This window comes from Plodia interpunctella, chromosome 11 (assembly GCF_027563975.2).
Source record: "Plodia interpunctella isolate USDA-ARS_2022_Savannah chromosome 11, ilPloInte3.2, whole genome shotgun sequence".
NCBI classification, from domain to species: domain Eukaryota; kingdom Metazoa; phylum Arthropoda; class Insecta; order Lepidoptera; family Pyralidae; genus Plodia; species Plodia interpunctella.
The window spans coordinates 2,647,901-2,664,628 of NC_071304.1; the positions used below are offsets into that span (position 1 = coordinate 2,647,901).

The 16,728-nt window shown below is 35.1% G+C and overlaps 3 protein-coding genes across 5 annotated transcripts in view; 2 read left to right on the forward strand and 1 right to left on the reverse strand.

Annotated features, from left to right (window-relative positions):
• LOC128673749 (suppressor of cytokine signaling 2-like) overlaps positions 1–7,906 on the forward strand; it is a 28,876-nt gene extending 20,970 nt beyond the window's left edge. For both annotated transcript variants that reach the window (XM_053751812.1, XM_053751811.1), the window contains exons 2-4: positions 619–932; positions 3,982–4,127; positions 4,667–7,906. In XM_053751812.1, the coding sequence (XP_053607787.1) occupies positions 619–932; positions 3,982–4,127; positions 4,667–4,994 (788 nt within the window). In that variant the 3' untranslated portion in view covers positions 4,995–7,906. The remainder of the gene's footprint in view (positions 1–618; positions 933–3,981; positions 4,128–4,666) is intronic.
• Positions 7,907–8,868: 962 nt separating this feature from the next.
• LOC128673741 (uncharacterized protein) lies at positions 8,869–12,101 on the forward strand. Its single transcript, XM_053751796.2, has one exon. It carries the CDS (start codon positions 9,022–9,024, stop codon positions 10,348–10,350), a length of 1,329 nt encoding a protein of 442 aa, XP_053607771.1. The 5' UTR covers positions 8,869–9,021; the 3' UTR covers positions 10,351–12,101.
• A 376-nt stretch (positions 12,102–12,477) lies between these two features.
• Positions 12,478–16,728, reverse strand: part of krimp (krimper) — a 228,711-nt gene continuing 224,460 nt past the window's right edge. For both annotated transcript variants that reach the window (XM_053751794.1, XM_053751793.1), the window contains exons 14-16: positions 16,490–16,594; positions 15,819–16,030; positions 12,478–15,131 (exon numbers count right to left, since the gene is read on the reverse strand). In XM_053751794.1, coding sequence (XP_053607769.1) covers positions 14,984–15,131; positions 15,819–16,030; positions 16,490–16,594 — 465 coding nt within the window. In that variant the 3' untranslated portion in view covers positions 12,478–14,983. The remainder of the gene's footprint in view (positions 15,132–15,818; positions 16,031–16,489; positions 16,595–16,728) is intronic.

Genomic DNA, 16,728 nt, shown 5'->3' on the forward strand with positions numbered 1-16,728 from the left:
CAATAGATCATAGTTTTATTTCCTGTTGGAGATAAAAGTGGTTGTCTTTGTGTAATGTAATGGTATTTTCCGCTTTTGTTATCTTAAATCTACGAATTTAAATATTTGTTTAGTATACCACTATGTTACCACTAGATGTTGCTTGATTTTTGATTATTATTGCAGCAAACATTGACATGAATACTTTCACATACACATCTCTTTCTTTGACACATAATTTGTAAATCTGAAAATTTCATTGATTTAGAAATGGGCCGCGGTAAATCTAGAGATTAGAGAGCAAAGAGTTCCTCTCAATTCAACTTTGTTTTTTTACTGGTAGTTGTGGACTTGGGTAAAATATTTTTCCAGTTTATTAACGCATAACCCTTTTATAAGTTGGGTTTCCTCCAATTTCTATTTTAGCCAATAGCTTCATAAAATATGGCTTACTGAATTTTCGTTTATTTTAATTTCCAGTTTATGAGGACTTGTTATGGTTTCTTTTGATTTTGAAATAATATTCAATTAAAACTGAGTTTGCTTAATTGCAAGCATTTTCTAAAAAGACAATAATCTCAGTTCCACTGTATGGCCGAATTTTCAAATATCTACAATTATACTTCTCAATCTTTTCAGATTCATGTGTCGATGTGGATCTGCCCTTCAATGGCTGGCAATCGGCAGTGGGGAGCTGTCCGAACTGCAGAAACGAGTTGCGGGTGACACTTGCTCCGATTCCCGGGAAGAGGCCACCCCATGGACCACACTCCCCTGTCATCCTATCTCGTAACAACCGCTTCGAGCCGACATACTTGCCCAACTCTCATCTGTACCCACCACCCCGTACAACCCTGTTGCCAACAGCATATAATAATGAACTTCAGAGGCTAGCTGACACTTTGAATGCGCTAAGGCTATCAGGGTGGTACTATGGAAATTTAGACTTACAGGTTAGTATTATTCAAATTATTTTTAAATATAATATTTAATTCAATGATCCAATACAATTAGTGTCCGCAAAAGTCTTGTCAATTGTATTAGTCAGACCATGAGTCAAGCTCTGTAGAATCCTATCTTGTAATCAGTAAAAAGAAAATCAGTGGCATCATGTGGCAATTGTAATTTTTATCATTTAATAAGTGATGATAAAATAATATTTTTAAAATGCAGTTGGAACTTCATTTATTCTTACCATGAGTTTTTATTATTTTACACACCAGTATGAATTAAAATAGACTTTTTAGAAAATTACTTTTAGTGGTTGATGAATGTATAATGAAGAATGTATAGATTTGAACTGATATTTTATTTATTACCAACCAAATTCCTTATTGCCTCAGGAATTACACTATATGTTGAGCCGTTTAGTATATACATAGTATACTTACATTTAAGCATACATAGGGACAGATAGCTGGAAGCGATTTTATTTTATATATTAGTTGTGATATTCCAATTTATATTATTATTACAAGTTTGCGAGACTGGATGAAAAATCTATGAAACAGTTAAAATATATTTTTATATATTATATGCAATAGAATGTGTGAACGTAGATTTAATGTGCTTATGTATTTATATCATAGAAATAAAATTTCACCATGTGAATCACTTAAGTTATCAATACTTATCAAATTTTTAGTAGTCATGATAATCGAGAGTTATTAAGTTATCAAAAGATAAATAAAAAGCGCCACTTACCTATGTATATATGTGGGAATGGACTCTTTGGTTAGAAGAACAAATGAGTTTTGGTTAGTAATACCAATAATGATCGTAGTTTGATACAGTGGATTTTAATAGGAAAATAAACCTTATAAAGACTAATATAAATTATAACTACTAATTATAGAAATAAAATTATAACGAATAGGTATAAGTTTTTTTAGATTAAAACTGTCTGTAAGCATAAGAGCTGAAAGTCGATGCTAGTGTTTATTAAATTAATTATTTAAGGCACCTAAAATTGAAAAAATATGTTTTTCTTTGCGTCTCAGTCAAGATCAATGATGACGAAATATAAGGACATAAGCTGATTAATTTATATATATCTTATCTTTTCTAAATACCTACTCGTAAATGCGTTTTTCAAGGCAAAATCATGAACCTCTCATTCCACCCCTTGGAAATAATCCTTACTATAATATTATAACTGTGAAAATCTATTTGTTTGTCACGCTTTCTCAGCCCAACCGTGGGGCCGATTTTGATGAAGTTTATAATTAGAAATAATTAATGACCCGAGGTCAAACATAAACAGGCTACCGCGGGCGGAGTTGAAGGTAAGAGTTAGTGTACCTTTAAAGCTATTTATCATATTTGGACGGATTGCGTGTCTCATGTCTGCTTTGAATAATGGATTAAGTCTAGATTTTAATCGACCTTGATATGATACTAGGGGCGAGATCTAAAATAAAACACGAGGGGGTGTGCCGTGCGCCCACACACCACCCATTAGGAACAGCTGAGCTACCCACGCAAGCTCCTTCTAAATATAGCCTTCCTACACACGTACATATACTTTTACTGTATGAAAGTTTAGAAATCAATCTATGATTTCTAGATTAAGAAGACAACAGGACAGAAATTTACAATTACAGTTTACAAAAAAGCTGTAGACAGAACTCGGCATTGCATGCCGAATCCGCCAAAGTTTGGCGAACTGTTTGCCGATAGCCGGCATTAGGTTAATGTGGTTATGATGCGCGCCAGTACAGCAATTCGAATGACCGTACACATTAATACAAGCAATTATACGAAACTCGTAACCGCATAACCGTTTCCACGACAGAATTTCGCTGTAATAGGGTTATTTCCAGCTAGGGCTACCAGATACGAATTTAAATAATTCTCACAAAATCCCTAACTAAGTAACTAAGCAATAAAAATTCCTGACTTTTTGTCAATGATATTTTTATACTTACGTAATAGTAATTGTAATATTTCGCAGGCTTGGTGCGCGCGCAGTTTGCGATTTTTTTTTCATTACTGTTTAAAAAATCTTGACAATTTCAAATCTTCCCTGTTTCCCACAGAGAGCTAAAATTTCTGACATAAATAGGGAAATAAAAAGTGACGTGTCTTGAACTATATACATATAAGCTGATACTGATATTATAAAAATAATTATTATAATGGTTAACTATAATATTATCATTTTAGCAGATTAAAAGCTACTGTCATTAATTTTCGCTTGTAAACTCCTTTATATTATGCTAAGAAATTATTAATATTTATTTACTTATATTTATGCTTCCATACATTTCAGGCATATATTATAATAATTTGACCAATTACACTGATAAATAACTGGAAACATATTAAAATATGCCCCTATCATTTCCACACCTATTAATTAAATACAGTTAATTGGGTACTTATTTGATTCCTGAAATAGGGAGATAGCCTTAATGACGCCAACGATAAACCGATTTCCAGTAATAACATTCCGCTATTATACTACCGCACTACGAATGTAATGACTAACGTATATTAGAATTGTAGATAGTACATGTAATACTTTATAAATTTCTGCTTAAATAAAATATTGTTGTAAAACTAATATAAGTCTCATTGGATTTGTAGTTGAATTTGTGTTCGTTATCTAGCATATTTCTTAGTTAATAGTATAAAAACAAAAATTTGTATGTATGTTTACCTTATTATTTTATGCGAGGTATTTAACGTATACCTTTACCGAAAAGTCGGGTCACGGATGAAACACATGCCAATATTAACTTGCATTAAAAATTTATTAAGAGTGTGTGCGTGCTCCAGTATCACTACATAGTATAAAAATGAATCCTTTTTCTGTTTATAATTACGGATTTTGGTGTAGATAGCTAGTTATCTATAATAATAACTTCGTTTCCCATAGATTTCACACGTAAAGTTCGGCTCCACTCGCTCTTTTCCCGCCATATATGAAAAACAAAAGAAAATTGCGTCACACGTGCGCGCATTCCGACCGTATTAACCTATAAATTTGTTTCCTTCCAGGGTGCAATAAACATGCTGAAAGAGGCGAGCGTGGGAGCGTTCGTGATCAGAGATTCAGGAGACAGGAATTTCATTTTCTCACTGTCAGTGCAGACCGACCGGGGACCCACCTCTGTCCGGCTACACTACGAACACGGCTTTTTTAGGTGATACACGTTTTTAGTTACACGGATATAACCTACAAATAGGGTACTTTTTTCCCGAAATTCCCACGGGAGCGAAGCCCCGGGGCGCAGCTAGTATTCACATAATTTTGACTTATCAGCACCCAGTAACTATACTATCTACAGATGAGTTATGAATGTGGTTACTGACGAATTAATTTATCCTACGCAAGAGTGTTGAATTGACGATTGTGTTACGCAATACTGATTCATAGGATTACTAAATATGATTCAAGTGTTGCGTAACACGACATGCCTATTGTGGCATTTAAGATATCTGGGATTTTTTATCAGCTTTATGTTAATCATTTTTAAGACCTGATTTCCTAAACGAATAAAATAACGATTTAAATGAATTTTAATTGCTCTATTCTATATAGTTGAAATTTCCCAAATAGCTTCAGTTTCTATGACTAAGCATTGTACTAACTATGATATATTAATTTTTTGTAAAAAAAACTTATTCAAAAATAATTCTATCACAATAATAAATTCTAACATTACTCTGTTCATCTTTTCAGGTTAGACTGTGACAGGCCACTAGTGAAATACATGCCGCGATTTCGTTGCGTGGTAGATCTCATCCAATACTACACGCGGGTGGGTGAGCGGGGGGCATTGGGCACGGTGTGGGTCAACCGCGAGGGCTGCGAGCACTCCCCCGTGCTCCTCCGGAACCCGTACCGGAAGGCGCCCCCCAGCCTCCTCCACTGCGCGCGGCTGGCGGTTCACAAAGCCCTCGACTCCAACCCTCTCAAACCTAAACTCTGGTGTGCCCCCAAACACCGACTTCTTCCTCTCCCCTCAACCCTTATAGACTATCTCGGTGAATACCCCTATTCGATCTAACTTACCCTTTAATCGTTAGTTATTTATTTAGTCAAATCGCATCAGACCGATGCTGAAGATATTAGTTTGTGGAACTGAGCGCGCGGAATGCAATACGTGCAAGCGCCTACGATCAACGCGTCAAGAATGCCGTTGAAATTTGACTCCTACTGCCATGTGTTAAAGTTCAAGTGACATGGCGTTGTGCGTACGCGCATTATCATAATATCGTATTCTATCTGTACAAATGCATTGTATTTAAATATCTAGTACAGGATACTAGAATTAAAGGGCCGGAACCTTTAGCAAACTAACATTAATTTATACAAAAAAATAAAAACTGTATTATTCGTAAGTATTCAATATGGGACTCAACTATGGTATTTAGTGGAATATTTACGCAAATTTTATTTCGTTTTTAAGTTGATTCTGTCTGTATATAGAGATGATTTATGAGAACAACAGAAAGACTGATGATTGTCTAAATGTATCGCTGTACGAATGCCCCCTGCTGAATGACATTGTACTATAAAAGGTAAATTTTTAGTCAATATTCAATTGAAAAAAGATTTGAAAATTTTATGTAAAAGCTTTTTTTTGTAATTTTTATTCGAATCATTTGTAAAAAAAAAACTAAATATGTACATCCAAACACAGTAACACACATAGACAATAAACAAATAAGATAACTTAAAAACGATTTTTGTTCATGTATTATTTACTATTTAAAGTAACTACAATGGCTTTTATAAAATATCTTAACTTCAAAATTCTTTAATCAAAATTCGTCAAAAATTTAAAAACCTAAAACTAAATCTACCGCCGACTTCCAAAGCCTTTCAATGAATTTGGTCTAAAAATTTACCTTTTATAATCATTTTATGCTGCAATAATGCATAAGGGCCTCCACTACTGTATTGTTAAAGTAAAATGTTCACTAATGCCTATTCTTGTCCATTGTCTTAAGAAATCATCACATTATTTTATAGAGCTATATTTCTATTAATTTATTCTCGTTTAAGTTTTAGGTTACACGTTCACTATGGCATAGAAGACTACAAATCTTCACTTTATTATGACATGTAGTTAGAAAAATTGTTTTAAATTTCCGTTTCATATTATAGTGCGGCGTACTGATGAAAGAAGCGATATTCAACAGATCGTAAGATTTCCGCCAAATTTTGGTGAATATTCTGATTTAGTGAATAACGATTCGTGAAGTGCTATAACTTCATCTTGTTCCTATATCCCTGTTAAGTCTAGATTGTCTATGTTTCCTCCGAACCCTCTGGCGCCTTAAAAGTTTAGTTATAAATTATAAGTGCCATCGAACCGAATTCGCCGCAAATGTAACCAGACGGAAGTATGAGGCTGAACATGTAAATATTTGTTTTTGTTTTCTATTTATTTGCTAAATTTTAAATAGGCAGATGCGACTATACCATTTACAAATAATATATATTTATTACGCGCCAAACAGGTTTATAGCGAGCACTCGCGGATATAGAGTGAGAGGTTGTGAGAATAGAAAGAGATAGTGCGAAAAATGGCGCTCTCGCGTTCCGCAGTGTTCGCTTCATAAGTTTGAAGACTACAAAATGTTTTAAATATAGTGCTAGATGCCATCAGCGCCAAAGTGGCTTAACCCAAAATATCTAATATTATTTACATATATGTAATGAAAATTATTTTTTAATTAATGAATTTTACAAATTAATTAGCGTCATACTGCATATCTTAAATTTAGGCCACTTTTGCGCTAGTGTCTCTAAAAATGGTATATATGCAACTGTAATGTGACATACTAAAACCATGTAATGGTTGTGTGTAATAGAATAGCAGGTTAGTGACAATCACTAATATAGAATAAATTGTGTACCTTACATAATCTCAATTAGATTGTATTTAGGTTCCACTATATTGTATCTAAGTATTTATGTATTTATCCATCGTTATATAATAAATAAAAGTTTTTAAGCTCGGTTAAACAAAAAACTATATAGATCAATATCATTTTGTGTTACGAACTAAAACTATAAAACCAGTGGTCTTGAGTTTCGAGTACATTAATATAAATGGCCAGTAATGCATTAGGCAATGCATAAAACATTATATGTTAATGCAATTTATTATAATGCTCGTAGTTTTAATTTATTTTGTAATGTACTTGAAAACTTCATTACTTACCCGATCTTATGTTTCTGAACCAAGAGAGCAAATGAGACTCCGAATAGCTTACTCTTTCGTTCGTACGAATAAGTATCGCGTGAGAGCGAAATGGTTATAATTTGCGTCGTCTATATCTTCTCCAGAAACATAGTTTAACATACTGAGCTTAATGGAACAATCGACTGCAAGTCAAGTTACCCTTAGTACTTTATTGCGGCGGAATTAAAGGCGAATTTGCAATGAATTTACGGTACATTTAAAACCTATCCAAAATATTTGAAAATTCGCCGGTGTTGCCATGGCTCATAAAGGATAATTTGATATGCAGTTGACTGTACTACTATAATAAAGTTGTTCATTGGTTTTATGGTGTAGTTATGTCAGCCTCATATCTAATTATCTGAAGAAGAATAGGGCAACACACGACCATGCGGTGAATGTCAAAATGGCGGGTCCAACTGTTAAACAGACTTGTTCATTTTCGGGCAAAAATTAAATCACGTGTGATTCATTCAACTTGACATTCACTCATGCGGCTTAGTTCTTACGCCTTGTCGTTGTGTGAAACTTCATAATATGGGTGGATATTATCATTTATATTTTAAAACAAGATTATTTTTATACAGCTTTGTAAGGGGAAGGCACCAACTAAATAAGTGTGACATAATAGAAAAAACTTGTGTTTAATTTTTGTAGAGTAATGTATGAAAAGAACTGCAAATAATTTATATACATACAGAAAACAAATACATTTCTGTGTATAAGCTGGACTTTTTTTTTTTCATTTTTATCCCCCTATGTGCTGATTTGCTGGGAGCACTGCCCGTGTGAATTTTGAGAATTTATTACCTATTTAAAATCAATATAGTAATAAAAATAGTTACCTATAACTTATGCCAATGGAGGGATGCCGATGTGAATCGTCGTGGCTGAGAAAAAACCGGGAAAACGTTCAGATGAGAGAGTTATAGCTTAAATTTGTCCATTTTGAAGTATTACTGTTGAAAGAAATTAAAAATCGGTTGAAAATATCCGAAGACTCCTTACATACGAATTTGCAAACCATACAGGCTACAGCTATAACTTTTGTTCAAACTGAGGCGAATACCGCGCGGGACGCGATTCGCTCGCGCCGATTGTGCCAGCTATCCTTTATGGACGTGTTCAAATTGACGCAATGAAGCGAGCGACTGATTTTTCGAAGAGAACTTGAACCTTGAATTATTTTTATAAAAAGTAAGTAAATAATTAAATTAGTAGGTAAGTATCTTTACGTAATGTGGGTATATAAGTGTGAAACTCTCCAAAGTTAAGCGTTGAGTAGGTAGGTACTCAGTTAATAGACCCATTTTTTTATTTCCTATTGAGAAATCAACTAAAATGACGTGCGGGATTCGCCTCAGTTTGGAAGGTTAAGCGAGCGAGCGAATAACGCTGATTCGCGTCCCGCGTCCCGTGCGGTATTCGCCTCAGTTTGAACGAAGCATTAAAGAATGGAAAGTTATCGACACGAGAACTTTTATCATTTATAATATTCAATACGCCCGCAGCCCTTCGAAATCTAAAAATACTTTTTGGTTACCTACCGCATAGATTTAGAAGGGCTCTGCGTGCGGGTGTTACCGCTGTTGGATTGGGTAAAAAAAAAACACAGTCGAACATTTTTTTGAGAAATTTTTGAAATTAATACCTGCTGTCACTGTCACAAATGTCATCATGTGAACAGTCAGTCAATGTCAAATTTCGCTGAAAAAACAATCGCTGAAGATTTTGTAGGTACCGAGGCTATTGATTTTATTTCAAGTCTTGATCTTTTTTGTAATAAATAATACATTTGAACTAATGAGGATGTGATGTATTAACTTTATTGAAAAACGCCATGTCTGCAAATGGGAACGGTGGCATTTATGCACCGTTGAAGCAAATTCTCTCAGACTCCGAGTCCGAGGACGAAAAACTGGAAAATGCCGCTCACATCAAAGCTGCAGACAGTTGCAACAATCTAGACTTCAACAGCGGTCTTCATTCTTCCAAAAACTACAGCCTCAGTGACATGGACGAGTTCAATACTAACGTGAACACTGTCGAGAGCACGATGGACAATGTCAGCTTTTTGCAATCTGATATGTCTAATAAGATGTCGTTGCCTCGACGGTTCGCTTTCATCACTTCTATTCTGCTTTGTATTTTCACCGTGGTTATATTTTTGTGGGGTATTCCTTGTTCTGAAGTGGGCACCTGTGTTAACCCTGAATGGCATGACAAAACGACCAGTTGGGAGCTGCCCTACGACGATATTGAGCTTTCTGGATCTGTGCAGATTGTTGATGGGGCTGTACCGAATACTAAGAATTTAATACTAATTTACAGAGGTAACCACATGAAACACGAGACTGATGACAACAACAATGTCAATGGAGTACTACTTATTGTTGGTAAATCAGGAAAAGTAGGCTGGTACATCAGGGAGAAGAGGATACCTACTGAAATCAACTGCCATCTTCTGGACGTTAACAGGGACAGACAAAAGGATTGCCTGTTCTCAGGTTCAAAAGGCCTTCTAGCTGCCATAAACCCTCTGTCCGGGACTTACTACTGGTATATCCATAAAGATGGTCAAATTTTCACAAACATTGTTGCCATTGATTTCCCAATATTAATGAAGGACATTGATAAGGACAAAGTTAACGACCTTTTGACTGTAGCAACAGTCTCTCCAAATCCAAACCATAATAATTTGGTGATAGTGTCAGGAGCAACTGGCAATATCATTGGAGAACCAATGGTGATTGATGATTGCTTATCAGTTAAACTTCTTGCTGAATCAGACTCCATCACTTATATTTGTAAAAATGGCACTACCAAAGCAGTCAGATCAATTCCATTCCATACTCTTTACAAAAAACTGCTAAAAATTGATCCAAGTACAAATCACACACCTCCAGTTTCAACACCAAAAAAAGTCAATCTCAGCTTAGAGAAAAACATTGGCAATACAAGAGAGACATTCTCAAATGGTCCTGGAAAGATCATTGTGGAAAATTCTGGAGAGTGTCCCTATTCTTGCAGAGTTAATATAAAACTTTTGCTGGAGAGAAATGGAACCACTAATGTGAGCTGGGAGTACTCTGCCAACCATGTCTTTGCTATGACCCCGAGTTCATTTGCTTTCGCAAACTCTATTAGAGGGTTTGTGTTGAAGTTATGACAGTGGAACAGTGCACACTTGGCGAAGGGTGCACTGAAGATAAATGAAATCAAATATAATGTACAAAACCAAAGCCCAAAGAACAACTATGACCTATTCTATTATCGGCCTACTATAAATGTGGCTTCCATATCCTCATTCATAAAATACAGTAATTTTACAGCTCACGATATCTCCGAGAGGATTGTCCTCGTCTCATTTGATAAGATGCAAACGCACAATGTAAATATCAGTCAGACAGATATACTACAAATTTGTGTCCGTGGCCCCATCGACACTCAAGCAGCTCTGCCTACTTGCCAGCCTGACTTGGAATATCAGGAGAAATCATTAATGATTGCAGATTTGGATGGAGATAAGTCTCACGAGCTGATATCGTATTATAGCACATTCATTGCGCCAGAAACTTACATTTCAAAAAACACGAATCCTGTTAACAATTTGCGTCTAACGTCTATTGTCAGAGTTATTCGTTTAGAATCTGAATTGCCAAAACTGTTTGTTGCAGATATTTACAACTAGTCTTAGCTTTAATTTAGTTATGGTTTTTGAAGATTTTTGCCAAATTCAATGTTTAGAAATTCAATCCTGTATTTAATAAATCAAACTAAAAAGTTTTAACATACACAATGAACAATTAATATTTTTTGATTGTCAATCAAATTGTGTGCGTTACTCCAGCTAGAAAGTATCTCCTACAGAAATATGAATAGAACTTATAATTAGTGCCTAATCAGCTATGTATGTGCCCGGCATAAAACATTTGTGCCTGTTGTAGTTTTTTTTAAATGGAAAAAACGATTTCTGCTGGAGTAACGTTATTCTAGCAAGAAAATTTTAAACTAATAATTAGAGAGATAAATATTATTTATGGTCACGTAGCTTATGTGTGTGGAAGTATGTACCGCGAAAATATAATTTGTGCGTGTTTAGGTTATGGAGATACTGAGTTTTTTTGCTGGAGTAACGTTTTACAATAAGCCATTACAGGTACGCATGTAGACTAAATATACACAAGTAGCTCTTGATTTGTGCTCATGGAACATATAATTAGATTTATGAAAATACTTATAATTTACGAGTTTTTTTCACCCGAGCGTATTTGTTGGCTATATAATCTCAATTTTATAATGAAACAAATTACCTGTAATGGTTTAAGAGATCATGCCTGATTAGGCATGCCTCCTAATTAGTGCCTAATCAACTACATAGCTGATTAGGCATTAATTATAGGTTCTATTCCTATTTCTGTAGGAGATACTTTCTAGCTGGAGTAACGCACACAATCGAATCACCTTACATGCCAGATTTATTGAAATAAAGTTAATTTATCACTGTAAGCTAATAAAAAAATGTATTTAGGAATCTCTAGTCATTTTTATATACATGTAGGTGAAAGCTTTTTTTTTGCCTGGAGTGTTCAATAATATGTAATATAAATAGTTTAAGGTAGTTTTGAAATATAATTATCACATAGTCATTTAATTATATTTTGAATTTTTTTAAAAACTGTAATCTACACATTGAGGAACTATATTTACTTTCATAGCTTAGGACAAGAAGTATCCCATTGAGTCTGATCACTGAGTGTAAATGAGAAGACCGATCAGTAGTTGTGATGTAACTGCATGCACTTGCATAAATAGGGATGTTGGCTGATTTGAATTTAATACAGCACAATAGGTACTACAGCGAAAATAAAGAAACCTGTAAGAGTTATGTTATTTGTTATAAATCTTATTAGATTTTGATGAAATTGAAAAATAAGTGAAACTAGCGAATGAACTAAAATGAATAGTGATCAACCAACTCAAGATTATAAACCTTTCTCGCAAAACTTTAGTAGTGGGTACATAAGCATTTTTTCTTTTTGTTGATCTATGGCGGTGTGACGATAGTAATGTGTGACTTCTCTTATGTCGCCATGTTAATTCGTAATTTTAAACGCTTACCTAATTTATTTTTTTGACAATTCGATATATTTATCCAAATGAAATATTATTATGCGGCGTATATTATTACCTATTTTGCGGCGTAAAAGATGTGAGAGGAAGTGCCTTAAAAGGGGCAGAGTAGTCTGTGTGCATATGTTATTGAAAATCTTTTTTGGAAATAAAAACTAAGTGATATATTCGAAAAATATTTTTATTATAATAAGACGCTGCTCTTAACAATAATACTATTCTTTGTAAAACAAAGTCAGGTTGGTTACACCATTTATACATCAAAAATTGCTAGACATATTTAAATGAAATTTATTACTGTGGTAGGTGATGGATAAACTCACTTTCATTGCTGAAAAAATATGCTGCATATTTTTGTTGTTAGGAAAATGTATGTATTGCGAATTGGTAACACTCAACGTGTTAACCTTCCTTTGTATCCCGTTATTACACGGAAATTCTCAACTGTCAACATTCATTAGAACTTAATACTAATAATATCTAACAATTTGATAAAGTATATTTAATAAACTCTTGACTTAATAAGCGATTACCTACTTTCTATATCCGTTCTCCACTAAAGCAATGGACTAAAGGCCGGTACACAGCGACTGCTTATTCTATATGGAATCGTAACGCCACAAATACAAAATGGCGCGCACGTCCCCGGAAGGTTTGTGACAACGTACGGATGTTGTTTTACGCAAAAACAACATCCGTACGGCTTGGATACAATTTGACAACATTATATTCGGACATAATTACACGGAAACATGGAATTAGAATATTACTAAGTACGTATCGGGCGTCGGTCAGGTCCACCACTCTCCACCAACTCACTCTCATCTGAGAGTTTTCCCGGTATTTTCCTCAGTAATTCGGCGTCGGAGCCTATTTCCGATATCCGATACGCATGCAAAATCCGTATTTTTCTGTCTGGTCTGCGTCATACTACGATCTAACAATATCACAGGCAAAATTTTACAAACATACACATATATAAAATATACATACATAATATTTATTGCCTTACTGACTAGTTTGTCTTAGACTGAAGACCGGACACACAATATTGAAATTAAATATTTAAAATCCATAATCAGATTTTGTGTCAGAGAAAAATTGACCAACAGTATCAACATTTTATATACTCAATTTGTACATTTTGTTACTGTGTGACCTAAGGGTCCGGTTCCAATCCTCCTGGCGTCACATTCTCCGTTACACTGACGTGTGTCGACGTACGTCGAACCTCCAAATTGTCGACAGACGTTAAAACAACGGAGGACGACAGAGGGCTGCGGTCTTAAAGGCTCGTGCACACTAAATCCGTGTGCAGTACGTATGCAGCACGATTGTATGGAAATGTGCACGCGTGTATGTGTCACCATTCCATAAAATATGGAAACGCGCATGCACTCGGTGTGTACCGGCCATAAGATTTGCGGAAAATAACTAAGTTCAATACGCCACATAGATTCCATGAGATGGGATTTTTTGTTGATCTATAGATGCTAACCTTGTTTGGTACATTCCTGCAGATATCATAATGACAGATGATCTAGAGATCTCACTAATAATCAAAACTTAAATTACTTACATGACTGTTTGAACGTGATAAACAAGATACACTTATGTATACAACAAAATTTTGATTCACATGAAACATAACAGCTTGCAAATATAAGTATAAAAAGATATATACCTACCTATCCTCTGTACAACTAATTATATACTCGTATTACATAAACCTACACAGCCAAGGCTTTTTGTGCTATATGATAATGCATATAGCCTTTTTATAACGTCACAGATATCGGCGTTAAGAGATTTGATAACTTGAATTAGTTTTACACCGGTACATTTTATTGAAACTATTTTAGATTCCGATTGGTTTGTAATTCAAATCAAATACCATTCATTCGTTATACATAATCATATTTTCAAATGAAGTACCAAATGTAACTTCAGTATTTGTTTAAGCGTGCAATTGCTCTCTACAGCTTTTGAAGTTATGGTAGAAAATAATTGTGCGTAAAATTGACTTTTTTAAATGTAAAAATGAAGCTACACCGATACAATGGTCTATTGAATAAACCATGTCAAATCAACATAACTGACTAATCTAATGTATATTACTTAACGTATATATTAGGATTATAATGCCAATATTGTCACCTCATTTATAGGTTTTACAAAAATAACTGCTTAGCAGATCTCATCACAGATCAGTCGTAAAAAATGGAATAATCTCAAATTTTGTCAACGTTATTCGAAAGTTTACTCGATTTTTTCTTATCGTGACGAGTCGATAGACCGATCACTCTCCCGGACCTCGGGGTGAAATGATTTTTTTTATTTATTGAAATATAGTATTTTATATAACGAACATTTATGATTAAAAAAATATTTTTATGTCTTTCCAAGAGCCTAATCAAATACTCAGAAAATAGGTAATGATATCGACAAAATATTGTTTTTTATTTGTTAGAAAAGAGCGGAAGTGTGCAGTGTGTGCATAGCATTAAAAAAAGATGTTCTTATTATGAAAACGGCTGTTCAAAGATCAACATTTCTTCAGAAAAGGAATCAAATTATTCGATATCGAAACTTAATATTAAATTTAAATTGTGCCAGAGAATGAATTGTCTTCTTTTTTGTTTTCTTACAAAAGCACATTCGTCCTCATATCAGGGGACGACCAATTTTTGGGTGATATTAGTGTCGTCTTCAATGGAGTAGTCCTCAAGCTCCACGGTTTCCGACTTGGCGAGTTCCTCGGCTATATTTTTTTCGTCGTCGAATAGCTCCACTGTTATTTCGTCGTAATCGCGGCCTCTGGAATATTCAAAGAGCATTAGAGATTTATTTGAAACTATATGTTGGCCGGGGCTTCGCTCCCGTGGGTATTTTGAGATAAAATATAACCTATAGTAATCTTGGATAATGTAAGGTACATTATTGGTGAATTTTTGAAATTGGTCCGGTAGTTTCGGAGATTACCCGCCTCAAACATACAAAATTACAAACGCTTACCTCTTTATCTGTAAGCGTTTGTGATTACATATTATAGTATAGATTGACAGTACAGAGTATAGAGTGGCCATGTCGTCAGCATCAAACCAGTTGAACCAAGGGAAGAAATATCCGATATTAAGTCATTCAAGGTATTGAATTGACCACTTCGGTGGTGCAGCTTGCCTCTGAACCGAGAGGTCCCGGGTTCGAACCCCGGGCGGGTCATGATGGAAAATGATCTTTTTCTGACTGGCCCAAGTCTTGGATGTTTATCTATACTTACGTATTTGTTATAAAATATAGTGTTAGTACCCCATAACACAAGTCTCGATCTTACTTTGGGGCTAGCTCAATCTGTGTGATTTGTCCTAATATATTTATATTTATAATTAATATTGGATATTTCCTTGAAAATTTATACGGAAAATTTCAAAAGCAATATCTAAGGAATATCCAAAAATGTTTCGTGCCGTCACAGCTTGCAGTCAGCACGCAGACGACACTCACACCACATGCAGCTGCAGCTGTCGCTGGTGCACGAGCAGCTGCAGCTCGCGCTTGGCGCGCGCCCAGAGCGCGCAGTGCGCGCGCGCGCGCGCGCTGACGCCCGCCAGGCGCGCGCGCAGCGCCTGCGCCGGGAGAGAGGCCCAGCAAGGGTTCAACGCCCGAATCTCGTTTTCCTTCACCCAGACGACGTTGCCGTAGTCTACGTACATCACCTGGAAAAGTTTTGTCCGCTATACTTGATGTAGTAATAAAATGTATATATTTTCTTAATTCTTATCCTTACATATTATAAAACAAAGCCCTCTACCTTATCTGTCGTGTGTTCGCGATAAATTTAAAAACTATTGCATGGATTTTGATGCGGTTTTTATCATATACAAAGGCGTGTCTCTATCATGCCAGAAGGACTGACCATTGTTTCTTACATAATATGTTTTCTAATATTCAAAGTACATAGTCAAAAAGTATACAATAACAGTTTTGATTGTGATCGAATGCTGATAAAAAACTAGTAACTATTACTTAGTTATTAAACATAAAAATAGTTATTAAATATAAAATATATGAGAATCAAGCTGATCAGTTCCCCGTTCACGAGTTGACACTCGGGTCAGCCATCGCGAAGCTCAGCTATGTAGTGATGTGTGTACTAGATCAGACGATGAACTGACCTCAACATTCTGGTCGGCCCTGCAGTAGTTGACGACGCGCGCACGATACCAGTTCTCGTCCAGTGGGTACAACGCTGCCACCATCTCACCCAGTGCGGGCATTGTCTGAAAATTTGGAAGGCTTTTGAAGATTTTTGAAAATTTTATATAATGACTCGGAAATTCTCTACCGATATTCTTGAAATAATACAATAATTTTTACGTACCGACTATGTTTTAGAAATGCTTGTTATAAAATT